This window comes from Microtus ochrogaster, linkage group LG4 (genome assembly GCF_000317375.1).
Source record: "Microtus ochrogaster isolate Prairie Vole_2 linkage group LG4, MicOch1.0, whole genome shotgun sequence".
NCBI lineage: Eukaryota > Metazoa > Chordata > Mammalia > Rodentia > Cricetidae > Microtus > Microtus ochrogaster.
Genome location: NC_022030.1, coordinates 60,254,347 through 60,270,328, shown reverse-complemented (window position 1 = coordinate 60,270,328; position 15,982 = coordinate 60,254,347). Strand labels below are relative to the sequence as shown.

The 15,982-nt window shown below is 47.4% G+C and overlaps 1 protein-coding gene across 2 annotated transcripts in view; it reads left to right on the top strand.

The window, feature by feature from the left end:
- The window catches only part of Traf3ip1 (TRAF3 interacting protein 1), a 51,070-nt gene that overhangs the window by 11,158 nt on the left and 23,930 nt on the right, over window positions 1-15,982 (top strand). Inside the window, exons 6-9 of one of the 2 annotated variants that reach the window (XM_013351749.2) lie at window positions 628-696; window positions 3,682-3,757; window positions 12,582-12,644; window positions 15,180-15,200. In XM_013351749.2, the coding sequence (XP_013207203.1) occupies window positions 628-696; window positions 3,682-3,757; window positions 12,582-12,644; window positions 15,180-15,200 (229 nt within the window). The remainder of the gene's footprint in view (window positions 1-627; window positions 697-3,681; window positions 3,758-12,581; window positions 12,645-15,179; window positions 15,201-15,982) is intronic. The other variant, XM_005361682.2, reaches the window with a different exon arrangement.

Sequence of the window (15,982 nt, the reverse complement as noted above, 5' to 3'; positions counted from 1 at the left end):
AGCGGGGCTCCAGGGTGGGTGCAGTCAGCGGGGCTCCAGGGTGGGTGCAGTCAGCGGGGCTCCAGGGTGGGTGCAGTCAGCGGGGCTTCAGGGTGGCATTAGAGCCTAATTGCTGGCTCAGTCTTTGCTGGGGCCTGGCCACCATCTTTGCCTCTCTGAGGCTATAAGCTATTCCTGTGAAGGTTGAGGCTGACCTGAATTCAGCAATTACTAATGATTCTGTTCTCAGAGAGCTAGTTTAAGGAGCAAGATGGAATTTACAGTACTCACTTGGTTCCCGACAGCATTTTCACTATAGCTGTGAGGAGTCCTTCCATTCTGTAGCTACTCCATTATCAGGAGACACCCAGAAGACAGGAGTGGGTTTACAGTCACGCCACCCCTCACTTCTGGATCCCGGGTGTCCTGTGTGATTTCCTGAGAGGCCCTACCTACCTGAGAGTGTCTCTAGATCTCCGCAGTTTTCTTGGAAGACTCTGGAACTTCTCGGTAGAATAACATGGTTCTCAGACCTGGAGCGGCAATGTGCTCCTATGTCTTGTGTGTTCCTCCGTGCCATGTGCTGTATTTTGGCACTTTGCTTTTCATTGTTAATATTACAGATTTTAACAGTTCTTCTTTTTATAGTCAGCAAGCTCAGGGGAGATGCCTAAAAAGTCGGATGGATCCTTCAAAGATGCCAAAGCAGAGATGGAGGTAACGTTTACAAACCGGACTTTCTGTCTGTTCATGTTTGCTTTTCTGTTGCCACGCTAAAACACTGACCCAAACCTACCCGGGGGAGGTAAAGGTTCGTGTGGTGTATACTTCCACATCAAGCCTATCATCAGAGGAAGCCTGGAGGCAGGACTGCAGCAGAGAGCAAAGGAACGCCGCACATTGCCTTGCTTCCAGACTCAGTCGGCTTCTCTATAGTCTGGGCCCACCTACTGGGGATGGCACTGCACCTGTCAGTCAGCAGTCCAGAAGGTACCCCACAGACACGCTCCCAGACCTCATGGTACTTCTTTCTTTCTTTGCTTTTTTGAGACAGGGTTTCTCTGTGTAGTGCTGGCTGTCCTGGAACTTGTTCTGTAGACTTAGCTGACCTCAAAAACAGAGAGCAGCCTGTCTTTGCTTCCTGAGTGCTGGGAGTAGAGATTTACACCGTTAACACCTGGCTCTTGATGGAAGCAATTATTTTTATTTATTTATTTATTTATTGAGCTCTACATTTTTCTCTGCTCCCCTCTGTACCTCTCCCCTTCCTCCTCCCCGCTCCAGCCCTCCCCCAAGGTCCCCATGCTCCCAGTTTACTCAGATCTTGTCTTTTTCTATTTCCCATGTAGATTAGATCTATGTATGTCTCTCTTAGTGTCCTCATTGTTGTCTAAGTTCTCTGGGATTGTGGTTTGTAGGCTGGTTTTCTTTGCTTTATGTCTAAAAACCACCTATGAGTGAGTACATATGATAATTGTCTTTCTGTGACTGGGTTACCTCACTCAGATGGAAGTGATTCTTAAACTGAGGCTTCCTTTTTTCTAGTTTCTCTAGTATGTGGAAAGTTGACAATAAAAGCCAATATTGTGTGTGTGTATGTGTGTGAAGCATGTGTATGCGTGCATGCATGCATGCATGTGTATGTATACATGTATGCAAAATGTGTACGGTGTGTGTGTGCATGCGTGTGCATGCGTGTGTGTGTGTGTGAGTGTAGCCATTTGTCTGCCATGATGTGTGTGGAGACTGGAGGGCACTCTCGGTGTCAGTCCTCTCTTCCACCTCTTTTGAGACAGGATCTTTGTTGTTTTTCTGGTTTATGCCCCAGGCTAACTGGGCCATGTTTCCTGGGGTTCTCCTGTCTTCACCTTTCATCTCTCTGTAAGAACAGATGGATTATAGACACATGTGCCATGCATCCACCTTTTGTGTGGATTCTGAAGTTCCAAACTCAGGCCTTTCTGCTTGCGTGATGTTTTAGTTACTTTTCTGATGCTGCGATGAAAATCCCCTGACAAAAGCAACTTCAGGGAGAAAGGGTTTAATTTAACTCACAGTCTGTCATAGCAAGGAAGACATAACCACAGGAGTTTAGGGATCTGATCAGTTTTCAGCCAGTGACTGGTCCCACCAACAGTGAGGTGGGGGTGTCTTTCCATCTCATTAATCTACCCAAGGTGGCCCCACAGACATGCCCAGAAGCCCAATTCCCAGGTGATTGCGGATCTATCAGGTTGGCAAACTGAGCTGAAGGGTCATTGGCAGCCAGCACTCTGACCCACTGAGTCATCTTCCTAGCCCCCGAGGAACAGTTTTAAGAGATGTCGGTTTAGACTTGCATCGAAGCTGTGGAGTGCTCTGTCCTCTGGTCTGCTGGGCTTGGGTGGAGAGGGTGTGTTTAATACCTGTTGTGCCACCTGCGGTGTGCCTGGCTTATCACATGCTGGGCAGGTGGAATGGCATTCTGTGGGCCCTTCGAGGTTTATGCACATCTTTGCATGAGAAGGCTAGTATGTGTAGTTCATTTGGGGAGATGGTGGAGGTGGCTTCTAGAGACAGCCAGGTAGAGGAATCCATCAAAGCTTTGCCTGGTGAATTTCAGACCCTACAATGTTTCTTCTGTAGCTGATCCATAATCATGGTGTCATCCCTTTGTAGGCCATCTCGGTCTGCTTGGGGAGGCTGGATTCATCATAGGGTTTGTTTGTTTGTTTGTTTGTTTGTTTGAGACAGGGTTTCTCTGTAGCTTTGGTACCTGTCCTGGAACTAGCTCTTGTAGACCAGGCTGGCCTCGAACTCACAGAGATCCGCTTGCCTCTGCCTTCTGAGTGCTGGGATTAAAGGTGTGCGCCACCATCACCCAGCTTCATCATAGGTATTGAGGAACCATTGAAGAGTTGAAACCAACTTCCATAATTCATCTTGAAGTATTGAGAACCAGGAGATGCAGGAAACTGTAGCAGGGCTGGGGAGGCCATGGGGCTATTTGGGGATGAGAGTGGCAGACTGTGCCAGGCAAGGCAGGGGTGGGGAGGTTGGGGGAGGAGAAGGTAGAGAGAATGAAGAAGGAGGAGGGGTGAAGGTTTGAGAGGAGGAGGGAGGGAGGAACTGAGGAAGAGGGCTGTACTGTGTTCTCTCTGACACCCCCCCCCTTTTAATCTGATTGTTGTTTTTGTTTTTAAACCATGCGAGAAGGTTTTACTTACAGAGTTCTGTACAAATCCATTACCGTAATTGAGTGCGGTCATGTACCGTGTGTGACATCTTGGCCAGTAATGGGCTGCATCTAAGAAGGGGGCCCTGCAAAGCTATATTGCTGACTAACCCTATGACATCTTAGCCTGTGCAGATGCTACCCCCTGAGGTGTTGAGCCTCTGAGGAAATCACCTGCTGCGCAGCACAGTGGACAAGTATCTTGTCCTTCAGCAAGATACTTGGGACTGTGTAGCAGCAGAGGTAGACTCCCCATAGGCACATCTCACAGTGTTTCCCAGTCAGTGGTGCAGACGGATCTACATGCAGGGCGAGGAGGTTTATCTCTACTTCTCACTTCAGGTTCGAGGCTATAGTCACATGGGCTGGTGTGGTCCCTCAGGCCAAAGATGTGTCCCGTTACACTCTTCCAGCAGAGCGTGAAAAGTAAGTTCTGATAGAATCGATGTGCAACGTGCCAAGTAATTCCTTTCCTTCTCTTCTTTAAGGCTGAGGTTTCTGCAGGAGCATCCAGGTCCTTGCCATCAAAAGCATCAAAACGGCGATCCAAAAATTCACTGGAAGGTACTGCAAAGCTGCCTGTGCACGTAGCTGGGATGGAGGCCGGCCTTTGTGTTTGGCCAGGGGGTAGTAGAAGGGAGCCTTGGGGAGCACAGCACTGCCACACGGGGGGGGGGGGGAGTTGTAGATGCTGAAACTGGAGATTGTGGCTTCTGCACATATCCACAGAGGGGTGTGTGTATATATATACATGCAAGCTCGTGCTGCCCAGGGCAGGAGAACCTATTGAACTCTGATGGGTATGTTGAACTTCCTTTCAGAATTACTTGTCAGCCATCTTGGTCTCATTGGCTCTTCTGCTCCGGTAGAAAGAGTTTAACCCTGTTGCGGATCAGACACATGGAGCCCCCAGGCAGATGCTGTTGCATTTAAAGAAGGACTCTTGTTGAGAAATGGCCTCACAGGCCTGGACTGGGATTTGCTTAGCAGACAGGACAGGAGAGCTTGGGGATCCTGGGACAGCCGCTAGTGTTGGAGGCTTACGAACTCCACTGTAGTACGAAGTGGCTTTGGCTGAGCAATAGTACTTTTGGAAGAATTACCTTCTTTCTAGCCTGTGACGTCATAAGTAGCAGGAGTATGGTGGTTGGGGTTTTCACTCAGCAGTGACGCCTCACCTAGTTGTCATGTTGTGGTGACATTTTATGCTAAAAGCCTTTTCCTATGTGTGCCGTCTGTGGCAGAAGCCCACAGGGGCAGTTGCTGGTATAAGGGCAAGGGTGATGTTAGGCCTTAGCCACAGGGCTCCATGGACAGACACTTCCTTCATCCCTTCCCAGTGCTTCAGAGCTTTCCAGATGTTCCAGGTAAATGTGGGGACGTAATTCCTAGTGAGACTGCATTTTCCCATGGTGGTAACTTTTTGGTGGCTCTGGCACACCTCCGTCAGTGGCCTGACTCCTCCGGAGTGCAGTGCTGGTGGTTGTTGGCACTCACTCCTTGTTAGGATGACTGCAGTGTTTAAATGTTCTCTTCTGGTTTCTTAGTTCTTTTCCCCTTGGTTTGGTTTCTGACTTTCTAAGCACTTAATATTTTAGCTACTTGAAGTTCTTGGAATGTGTCTAGAGGTTTGAGACATGAAGATTGATTTTATAGACATTTTTACTATTTAGTCTTTTAAGTAAATTCCTCATTGTAACTGACGGTGTGGCTGACGCTCTGGGTTGTTAGGATGGCATCCTGATGAACTGCCCTTCCCTGGTCTCTGGGACACGTGTCTTCTCTTACTACCTGCCTTCTGCTGTTGCTATTTTAAAAGAAGTTTTACTTAAATTGTACTGTTTTGATTTGTTTATCTTTATAAATTAAAAAAAATTGTTTTGAGATGAAGTCTCACAGTATAGCTCTGGCTGGTCTTGAACTCAGAGATTCCTCTACCTTTGCCTCCTTACTGCTGGGATTAAAGGTGTGTACCACCATGCCTGGGGTGTTTTATTTTGTTTTTTTCTTCAGTTAAATTTCTTCCAGATAAATGAATTTAAATCACTCTATCACTTATGCTTACCCTGTGGCCAGGAAGTAGGTAGACTAACTCATCATGACTTGTGTTAGCTGTGTTTTCATAGTTTGGGAAGTCCTGGCTGTGTGTGTGGTGTGCTGGAGAGTCTTTCACTTGAGGCAATTGGTGAAACCTTGTATTGTTTTAATTTTATTTTTGGGAGCCCTGTTTTCTTCCTCATCCTGCTTTTTCTTGGTGGTTTTGTTTGAGACAGGGTCTTACAAGGTATCCAGTCTCAAACACACTTTGTAGCCCAGCAGGCTGCCTCAGCCTCCTGAGAGCGAGCATACAGGGTGCATTCCACACTCTCTCTTCCAATACCTGTTCCTTTGTCAGTGCTTAGTGACACGGTCTCTCTTTTCCTTTTCCTCACCCTACTCTGTGTCTCCTCTCTTCTGTGATCCTCAAGAGAATTTGCCATCAGGGACTTGCAAGAATTCTGACTGTGAGCTTCACTGAGCCGGCAGCAGCTTGGTTGATTTTTAGCTGCCCAGCCTCACTGGCCAGGCACTGACTCAACAGAGGCCCTTCCCTCAGCAAGGTTGGCACCACACCAGACATTCTGTCTTTCTTGAGTGGGTCATCATTTGAGCAAATGTCCTGACTCAAAGGTGCCCAGGACACAGGGCTTGGGTGTTTGGGTCACAGGGTGAGCTTTGCATGTACTACAAAGAACAAAGGATTCAGGAATGCATAGACTCCTAGGCTCTTCTGGAATCATGTAGCACTTAAGAGACTTAGGAGAATGTGACACTTTTACTTATTCCGAAACAGTTCAAAATATATATGTGTGTGTATATATACATACATATATCTGCATATATTCATATATCTGTATATTCAGAACTTACTGAATTCATCTTAGTTCCTTTGCTTGGTAACTGCAGCATTTGTAAGTTTAACACTTATTTCTATTGTGCAATTTCATGTCAGGAAGAAGGGCCTCTAGAGCCAGTGAACATAGCCTTTCCCCTGAAAAAGAACATAACGCTTCCTACCATAAAGCTAAGAAGGACCATAGCATGAAGCAGCTTGGTAAGATCACTCAAGCAGTAGTGAAGCTGGGAGGGCGTGTCTGTGTGTGGAATAGTCAGTGTCTGGTCCTTTGTTCTGAGTGATTTCTGACCACAGAGGGTGGCCACCCAGCGCCTGCTCCTGTATGATATCAGGCCTCATCTCCAGAGTGTTTCCCGGGTTACAGTAGATGGGGAAGGACTGTGGGCTCTGCCAGGCTGCCACAGTAAGCTGCCACATCCAGCTTTATGTCAGCCATGGACTGACGTTGCCCATCTGAACCTTCCTTTCTCTCCTGTGCAGAATCTAAAGTATAAAGAGCCTGCTGGAATGCAAACCTGTGTAAGGGAAGGAAGAGAAGCAGGAATGAGGGACCCAGGCAGGAAGAGCCTCAGGGAGCCAGGGCATCAGCTCAAAGCTGCCTGGGGAGAAATAGGCCTTGTAGCAGGCCCCAGGAGAGATTGAACTGCTGCAGGCTTGCGTGCCCACGTGGCAGAAGCCCAGCAGTAGACTAGAGTGGAGAGAGGGGCAGTGGTCAGCTGGCAGGACCCTGAGAAACTGTCCTTTTGACTGTATGGGCTGCAGGTGTGTACAATAGGCCTGGGTGGACTTTATACAGGGTAAGAATGAGATTTGGCTCTGGAGGGTGGGAGTGGAGGCCAGAAAACATTAGAGTTTGTAGCATTGAGAGATGGTGGTGCGTGATAAAATAATGGCGGCACAGCCCCAGAGCCATGCTGGGAGCAGGTAGGAGTCAGGGATTTGGCTGTACAGATGATGGATTGGATGCCACTAGTTAGAGAAGAAAGGACTCAAAGGGAAGACCCACCTGGGAGACTTGGGGCACAGGTGCTGGTTGGTGGGTTAGATGGCAGCAATCAAGTTTGCGATGTCTGAAGCAAGCGGAGGTGCGCATGTGTGCGTGCACAGACTGTGAGTCAGTTAGAGCGTGGAGACCACAGATGAGTGCTCTTAGTCTGCAGTGCTGGCCACAGTGCAGCTTTAGATAGTCCTGAGCCCAGACGCATGGAGGAGCAGAGGAAAGGTTGGAGAGGGTATCCTGAGTGCCAAAGGAAGGACATTGGAGGGGACTTTAGTCTCCTAAGGGGTGCCTGGGCCAGCTGAGAGTTGAACACTGGACAGGACAGTCTATCGGTGACCTTGGTAGTAGGCCCTGTAAACCCCAGCTAAAGCAGCCCAAATACAAACGTCTCTCAGCATTTTAATCTGCTGTTAACTGTTTTATGTCAGGAAGGAAAGAGGATAATATTTCAGCTAAGATTTTAGACTCCATAGTGTCGGGACTAAATGACGAACCAGATCAGAAAGCGACAGCTTCAGAAATAGGTAAGAGAAATGCACCCTTCAGTTTGACTCCTCTGGTTTCGATACAAACAGTTCCACGTCGGTAGCGCTGTTAAGAGAGACCGTACTTCAGTCTAAATTCTTTATGATTTTGATACAAAATATTTACGTGTCAGTGTAGCCATGGATTATTTTTATTCTGAGCACTTTAATTCTCACCATAGGTTCCTCCTGTGTACTGAGGATCAGATATGACTTACCTTCCTGTTTGATTTAGTTTGCTAAGTTACATGATCATTTTCTTAAGCAGGCATGAAGTAAATCTTTAAGGCCTCCCCCCGCCAATATTTACGTTCTTTTGAGACAGCATCTCATTCTATAGCCCAGGATGGTCTCAAACTCATAGTGATTTTCCTATCTTAGATGCTGGGATTACGGATGTGTGTCACACGTAGCTACATGCCTTTCTGTATATTACATGCACATGCTAATACACATATTTGACAGGCATGATGTATGTGCATAACATGTAAGGTGTAAGTCAAGACATTTTGCTCATCTTTTTGTTTTGTTTTGTTTTTTAAGACAGGGTTTCTTTATGTAGCCCTGGCGTTCCTGGAATTCCCTCTTATAGACCAGGCTGGCCTCAGACTCAGAGATCCACCTGCCTCTACCTCCTGAGTGCCACCACCACCCTTCCCTTGTCCATCTTGGTGCTGAAGTTCAGTGAGATAATGTGATGGCTCCGTAGAGTTATAGTTTATATCCCACCGGCTCTACTTTGTTTCATTCACAATTCTCTACCATTAAGGCTTTAACAGGTGGGTCAGTGAGCTTGCTCTGCAGGTAAAGATGCCTTCCGCCATTCCTGACAACCCGAGTTTGGTCCCTGAAACCCATATGGTAGAAGGAGAGAACTGGCCCCCACAGGTCATCCTTTGACCTCCACATGTGTGCTGTGGCCCCCACACGTACACATGTGCACACACCACACTCTAAATGTGTAAATTTTTTGAGGCCTTAAAGAGCATGTCTGCAGGCATTGTGACAGTCATTACAGTTAAAGCTGGAGAGGAACAGAGTGTTCAAGGTCACACTCACTGCCAGGCACTCTAGTTTCCTGTAGCTCTAAAGCACATTGTTTAGAACTAGAATCTTTAGACACAGAATCCTTGAATTGCACTCAACACCAATTTTGATTTTAGGAGAAGATAACATTTTTCTGGGTTTAACCTGCCTCATACCTACCAGATTTTGTACAGTTTGTTTTTCTTTTGTGTGTATTGTCTGTATATGTGCACATGTGTGCTTGTGGAGGGCAGAGGTCCACATTTGAGTATCTCCTGCTGCCTTTTCCCTCTTTTTTGACTTATTTTTATTTTTGTGTGTATTGGTGTTTTGCCTGCACGTATGTCTTTGAGGGTGTCGGATCCCCTTTAACTGGAGTCACAGACAGTTGTGAGCTGCCATGTGGGAGCTGGGAATTGAACCCAGGTCCTCTGGGAGAGCAGCCAGTGCTCTTAACTGTTGAGCCAGCTCTCCAGCCCCTTTATTCCTTGTTTTTGAAACAGGGTCTTCATTTCTTTCAGACTGGTTGGCCAGGAGGCTCCTGGTATTGGCCTGTCTCCACATCCCTGGTGCTGGGATTATGGGAATGTGCTACCCTCCGTGGCTTTTTATGTAGGTTGTAGGTATCCAGGCTCAGGCTTGCATAGTGTGCAGCAAACAGTACAATTCTAAAAATATAGATGGCTGGCTTATCTGTGCATGGGGACCTCTTGGAACTCACATCTTTAAGAGGGATGTTTGGACCATTCTGTTCCCTTATTGGTGAGAAGATGCAATGGGAAGGTCATCTGTGGCTTCCCCAGGCTGCCAGTCTTGGTTGGTCAGATGCAAGACTCTAAACTGGGGCAGTCAGTGTTCTTACTGGCACTGTAACCCCATCTTGTAATAATGTTTATTTTGTAAAGAGCTTTTCCCATCTGTCGATGCGAATGTGAGAGCCGGGAGGGCGTCTTTGCCTGTTGAGCTGTGACTCCTTACCCAAGACCAGTGGATGACCCCCACCTCTTCTGCTTACCCCCCTGGCTTGGAGCAAGCTGTCAGGTGGTTCCCTGAGCCATGATCTTGAGCCTTGGTGTTCCTCATTGCTTTGGGTCTGGAGACAGCTGCTCTCAGAGTGAGATGTAATCTATTTAAGACTGACAGCTCAGCGGGACTGTTGATTTAAAATAAATAGAAGCCATTCTTAGGCTTATATTGAACAGTTTATGAATCTTTATCTACAGGTGTGAAATCATAAGTTCTGTCCTTAAGAAGTGCAAACTGTGCAGTTGAGAGTTCAGTAGCTCAGAGTGAATCCTGATGCCCCCTGCTAGGGTGGCATGTTACTCCCATACTGCCCCTTAGTGGGGTGGTCAGGGTGCGGCTCCTATGCTGCCCGTGTGTGGTAGGGTTGATACTGTGGATTTAGATAGCAGTGGTCAGCAGCAGAGCCCTGGTGTGGAGGTGCCCCAGGCATCTCTTCCCCAACCTGTCTGCCATTGAGTCCTGCTGCTACACAAGCCAGGAACTAGCTCTGTGCCACCTGCCTGGTTGCCATCACGGTCACTAGCGTTGTCTTCCAGCACAGTTGTTTTGGAATTGAGAATTTACCAGCAGCTGTGGATTCTCCAGTGCCTTGCATGGATATGATTTCCAGATCCAATGTCCCAATGTCAGCTGTCCTTTCCCTGTGACAGACTTTTATTCCTAGTTCTTCATAGAGGAACTTAGTCCAGGCTGGCTGGGGACTCAAGATCCTTATGCTTCTGCCTGCAGGAGCTGGAATGGCAGGTGTGCCAACATGCTTGCCTGTGTTTTCAAAGAAAGCCGCCAGCTGCTGGCTGGCCGGTTCATGCACATGACAGTTCTGCTGTGGCATGCCAGAAGGGAGTGGATGGGTTTTGTTCCCATTTCACTTCTTCAGGTATGTTGAGCTCACCAGGAGTCTACCCATGAGTACCTGCTTCCAGCGTGCTTGCTGTAGTGCGAGCTTGCACCATATGTGCTGGTCTCTCTAGTTGCACATTTTCTGTTTTTTTCTGGCTCATTAAGCCATCGTTTATTTTGCTCACTTTACCTCACTCATTTTGTTTCATTGCTATTATCAAAAATACAGCAAAGTACAGCAGTACAGCTCACCCAGTGCCTAGTGAAGTTTAAACCCTTTATGCTTGCTTTACCTTAGCTGTGGATTTTAGGAACGGTTACAATGTACAATAAAAACATCGTGATAATTTTCTGTAAACACTTCAGGATGCAGCTCCCAAATCCAGCACGACAAAATAGACATTCTCTGACATAACAACTTTGGACAGATTTATTTTCTGATTATCATTTAAAATCCAAGCTGTGTTCTAATTTTTTAAAAATTATTTTCCACTGTTTGAAAATGTGGTTATGCAATCAGATTTAACAGCAACCCAGCATGCTAGCTAACACCTGTGCAGAACCACTAATACAGCATTGGAGTAGTAAAGACTGTTAAGAACACCAGGAGAGTGTGGCTGAAGCCTGACTGGAGCTGAGTCTGCAGGACCAGTGGAGAGAACTGACTCCAGAAGGTCTCTGACTGCCACATGCTTGCCCACACCCATGGGTTACATCTCTATCTCTCACCCAAATGATAAATACAATTTAAAAATTTAAAGAGGGCCAGTGGAAGCTGAGCATAATGGTGACTGCTTGTAATCCCATCACTTGGTGGAGGAGGCAGGAGGATCTGGAGTTCAAAGCAACCTTGGCTGCATGTTGAGTTCAGGGGCAATGTGGGCTACATCAAGCAAACTTGTATCTTAAAAACAAAGCAAAATAACCTCACTCCAAAAAACAGTAAAAGCAAGCAAACAAAACCCAGCAAAACAAAACCAGTGGAGCTTGAGAAGGGTAAGATTCTAAAGTGTCTGAGCTGAGAGGTAGGATGCTGGCCTAGAACATACCAGGCGAGGCCAGGCCTGGATCCCACCACCACCCCCAAAATCAATAAACTAATAAAGGCAGGCAGACAGACAGAACAGAGCCCCGGCACTGTGGGCTTCCCATAGACAGACAGACAGCGGTGTATTTGCACTTTTCACTGAGATGCTGGGTTTGGTAGACCAGAAATGCTGGTTCACTTACCAGGGCAGTGAGGCAGCTTGGCCTGAGTGGGGCTGGTGCAGTTGGCAGTCCGTAGCCGCAGAGCTTGCTTGCTCTTAGGTCTTAGAATTTCATGTTCACTCTTTGGCTGTGCTCTATGAAATGTGTGTAGTTAGTTCTTGGTCACTTCATTCAGACTATTAGGGTAGTATTTTTTGTTTGTTTGTTTTGTTTTTGTTTTTCAAGACAGGGTTTTTCTATAGCTTTGGAGCCTATAGCTCATGTAGACCAGACTGGCCAGATTGAATGGTTTTAAGAAGTTACACAGTTGTGTTTTAGGAAGCAGACTGTTTTCAGGGGCCCTTGATGGGTCAGTTTCAGAGTTGCGCCCGCTGCCATGCTGTCTGCTCTCTGAGCCCCTCTCTCACCCTTTTGTTTTTAATTTGGGAAGTATTTACTTCACACTATGAACTTTTCCCATTTTTAAGACTTGAACATTAGTGATCAACTGACAGTATTTGGGACTCTTTAGTGTTTTGAGGGATGTGTACCACAACACATTTGGTCTTTCTTTCTTGATGTGCTGGCTGTGCGAAGCTTGGCTCTCAGGCCTGGCTGGTGGGAGCCGGTATAAGTGGTTCTAGGGTGGGGAGGTAGGGCCAGTTTGCTTGGGTGGGGCGTTCCCTGATCCCAGCTGACCTGAGGTCCAGGCCATGCTCACATCCCAGAGCTGCATGTTCTCAGAAGCCACCCTTGTCATCCTTGGCATGTGGCAGGTGTGAAAACAGATGTGCAAGTGCTGGGCAGGCCGTTAGTCTCTAGCCCTGCAGCTTTGAACTCTTTGTGTCAGGATCTCAGAAGCCAATACTAACTGAACTAGTATTTCAGATGATAACTCAGCTAGTCTGTGGCGGGAGAGCGCTGAGCCAGAGCCAGCAGTAAAGCAGAAAGGTAAGAACGACCCCTTCACAGCTCTTGGTGGGAGGAAACTAAATGGCATAGAGGAAGCCAGCTGCCCGGCACTGGTGTCCTCTCAGGAGACGGCCCGGGCTGAGTATACCCTCATGTGGCAAGGGAGGCGCGCCTGTCTTCCCCATAAAACAAGGTCATTGCTTAGTAGCACAAGCAGGACTGTCATGGGCCTAGTGTGGAGTGGTGGCATTTGTGACACCGATGGTGTCATGAATGATCTCTAAAACAGGTTCCAGGGCCACTGGTCAGACCTCTGCAGGCCACTCCTGTTCAGAGGACTTTAGACCCAAACTGTGGCTGCTGCCTGGTCCTCTTCTGTGGTTCCTGCAGTCTCCAGGTGCACCTTTGGGGGACTGCAGGGGAATAGCCCTCGGTTTATTCCTGAAGCCTGGGGGCCTCCAGCAGGCTGGGCTTGTGCTGGGGCTGCCATGGTGGGGACAATGGTTGTCAGCTAGGTTAAATGCAGAATATTTGTCTGAGAGCAAATATATATCAGGACCAAGGCAGGAAATGCATGGGAGAGAGAGTAGGGCCACAGGGGCCACCTGTCCTGGCATTGGTACAGAAACTGAGGTGAGGCTGTGAACATGGGGGGAAACAACTGCACAGGAGGTGATGGAAGGAGAGGGAGGGGAGAGCCTGAGGTGACCTGGGAAACAGGAGACCCTACCAGCCTTCCTGACAGGAAGTGCTGAGTTGGCTGGCCTGGTGTAGTAGAAGTATGCAAAGCAAGATGTAGGCCTGGGAAGGAGAGGGTGCAGCCAGGTTCTTCCCGACTTCAGGTGGCCTTGTTAGGAAGGTTAGGCTTTGGTGTGGAGTGGTGGGCGACAGTGATATTTTTGGTGATTTCAAAGGCCCTGTGTTGATTTAGGCTTGGAGAGAGGGGCAGAAGTGAGCAGAGCACAGCGCAGCCTGCAGGAGGCGCTGGGTCTGTGGGCATCTGAGGACCTGAGGGTCCAAGTGCCTGCTTCTGGGAGTCCCGCATGCCTGTCGCTTGTTCTGGGTCCCCACTGCTGTTTCTTACTGTCCTTCTGTCTGGAGTCCCTACTGTCTAATCTCTGACCACTTCTCACGCTGTGCTGTGACACTGGGGTCTCCTGGGGCCACAGAGAAAAAAGATCCTAGGTCATCTCCCCTTTTTGTGACCCCAAGACCTCTTGTCTCCCTAAAATTACTTTGTCCAGGAACTCTGTTGTAGCGCTCATGTTCAGGTCAGATTTCAGGGGCCATCACCCCGTGCCCACACGTGGGTCCTCACCTTGTGCCTGTGAGGACAGGACTGCTCTTGTGGAGAAGGGCACATGTGAATGTGTATTGCTTTCCCCAGCCAAGGTGCCCCAGCCCTCACCGTGTGGACCTTGTGTAAAGGTGTTCCTGGGTGTGACCCAAGGATTATGTGCCTTCAGTTCTGTTGTCTGGTGGTGCTGGGATTGGAACCCAGGGATGCATAGTTGTTTGACAAGCTCTGCCACCCTCCGCATCTCCAGCCCACAGCTTTGGTTTGAGTTAACCCCGTGGGGGCCTTAGACTTAATGAGCCGTGTTTGTGCCCAGAGCGCAACACTTGAAGAGAAAGGACCCTTGGTGAAGGTGTAGTCTAGGCTGCAGGAAGCTGGTCCAGTTAGTTCATTAGGGAGGGCTGGGCTGCTGGTCCTGCTGGCCCCGAGCTGTCACAGCAGCTTGTTTCTCATGGCTTTGTGACTTCAGGATTTGTGTCACTTAGTTCTGTGGCACAGTTTCTTCACAGTCCCATTCCTTCTTTCCCATCTGGTTTTTTTTGTTGTTGTTGTTTTTTGTTTTTGTTTTTTTGTTTTTTTGATTTTTCGAGACAGGGTTTCTCTGTGGTTTTGGAGCCTGTCCTGGAACTAGCTCTTGTAGACCAGGCTGGTCTTGAACTCACAGAGATCCGCCTGCCTCTGCCTCCCAAGTGCTGGGATTAAAGGCGTGCACCTCCCGGCCCCCATCTGGTTTTTTAAGACAGGGTTTCGGAGCTGGAGAGATGGCTCAGAGGTTAAGAGCACCGACTGCTCTTCCAGAGGTCCTGAGTTCAATTTCCAGCAACCACATGGTGGCTCACAGTCATCTATAATGAGATCTGGCGCCCTCTTCTGGCATGCAAGCATACATGGAAGGAATGTTGTATACATAATAAATAAATAAATCTTTAAAAAAAAATTTATTAAGACAGGGTTTCTCTGTGTAGCCGTGGCTATCCTGGAACTCATCCTGTAGACCAGGCTGGCATTGAACTCAGAGATCCGCCTGCCTCTGCCTCTGCCTCCTGAGTGGTGAGAGTAAAGGCGTGCACCAGCCACAGTCTTGTTTAATGTGCAGTGTTGTGGTTCTTCTGACCACAGCAGACTGGTGATGAAAAAATGCTAGAGAAGCACCCAGAGGACCCTGTCTCTAGCAGGTTCCCAGTTATTGGAGGTGTATTGTCTCTGATTGCTCAGTGATTCACTGTGCTGTGCTTCCCGTACACGAAGGCTAATTTTCTGACGCTCTTCTCTTCTAGGTGACTCTCCCAGTGATGCAGGTGAGAGCGGTTCTGATGTATTTGGTATTGTCATGTGTGTGTGCAGAGTCAATATGAGCTCTTATTTCTGTGCTTATAAAATATACCAGTGAAATACTAAGGAAATATACCATATGAATTTGAACTTATATTAATTTGCTGTGTTTTAAGTTTCAGTCTTAGATTGGGTTATACATGATTGTTTTTTGTTTGTTTGGTTGGTTTTTTGAGACAAGGTTTCTCTGTGTATCCTTGGCTGGCTTGGAACTTGCTCTGAAGACCAGGCTGGCCTCAAATTTACAGAGATTCACCTACCTCTGTATGTTCATGTATTTTAATCTTGAAAAGGCCACATTTCAGGGTTCTTTTCAGAGTATAAAGTTTATTTCTAATGTTCAAATTCGAATTTACCTTTACTTTTTTCTAAAGTATAAATTTCTTTTACTTTGAATACTAGAATAAATTCCATTGTCCTAGTAGTTTGGGCTTGTAACTTGTGGGCTTAATCTTTTTATTAAAATGAAAAATCTGTGTTTTAGCCATGGTCCTGCATGCTCTTAATCTGAACACTCAGGATGCAGAGGCAGGTAGAGCTCTATGAGTTTAAGGCCACCCTAGTCTATATAGAGAGAACTAGCCCCTTTGGGGTTACATGGCGAGACTTTGTCTCGTAAACAAAACAAACCTATTTACTGACTCTGAAAAGAATATAGCAGCTACTATAGATAATCTAAAAATGCAGATCAGGGCAATGAAACACAAGGCACTTGGTGACTGCGTCTTTTTTTTTTTTTTTTTTTTTT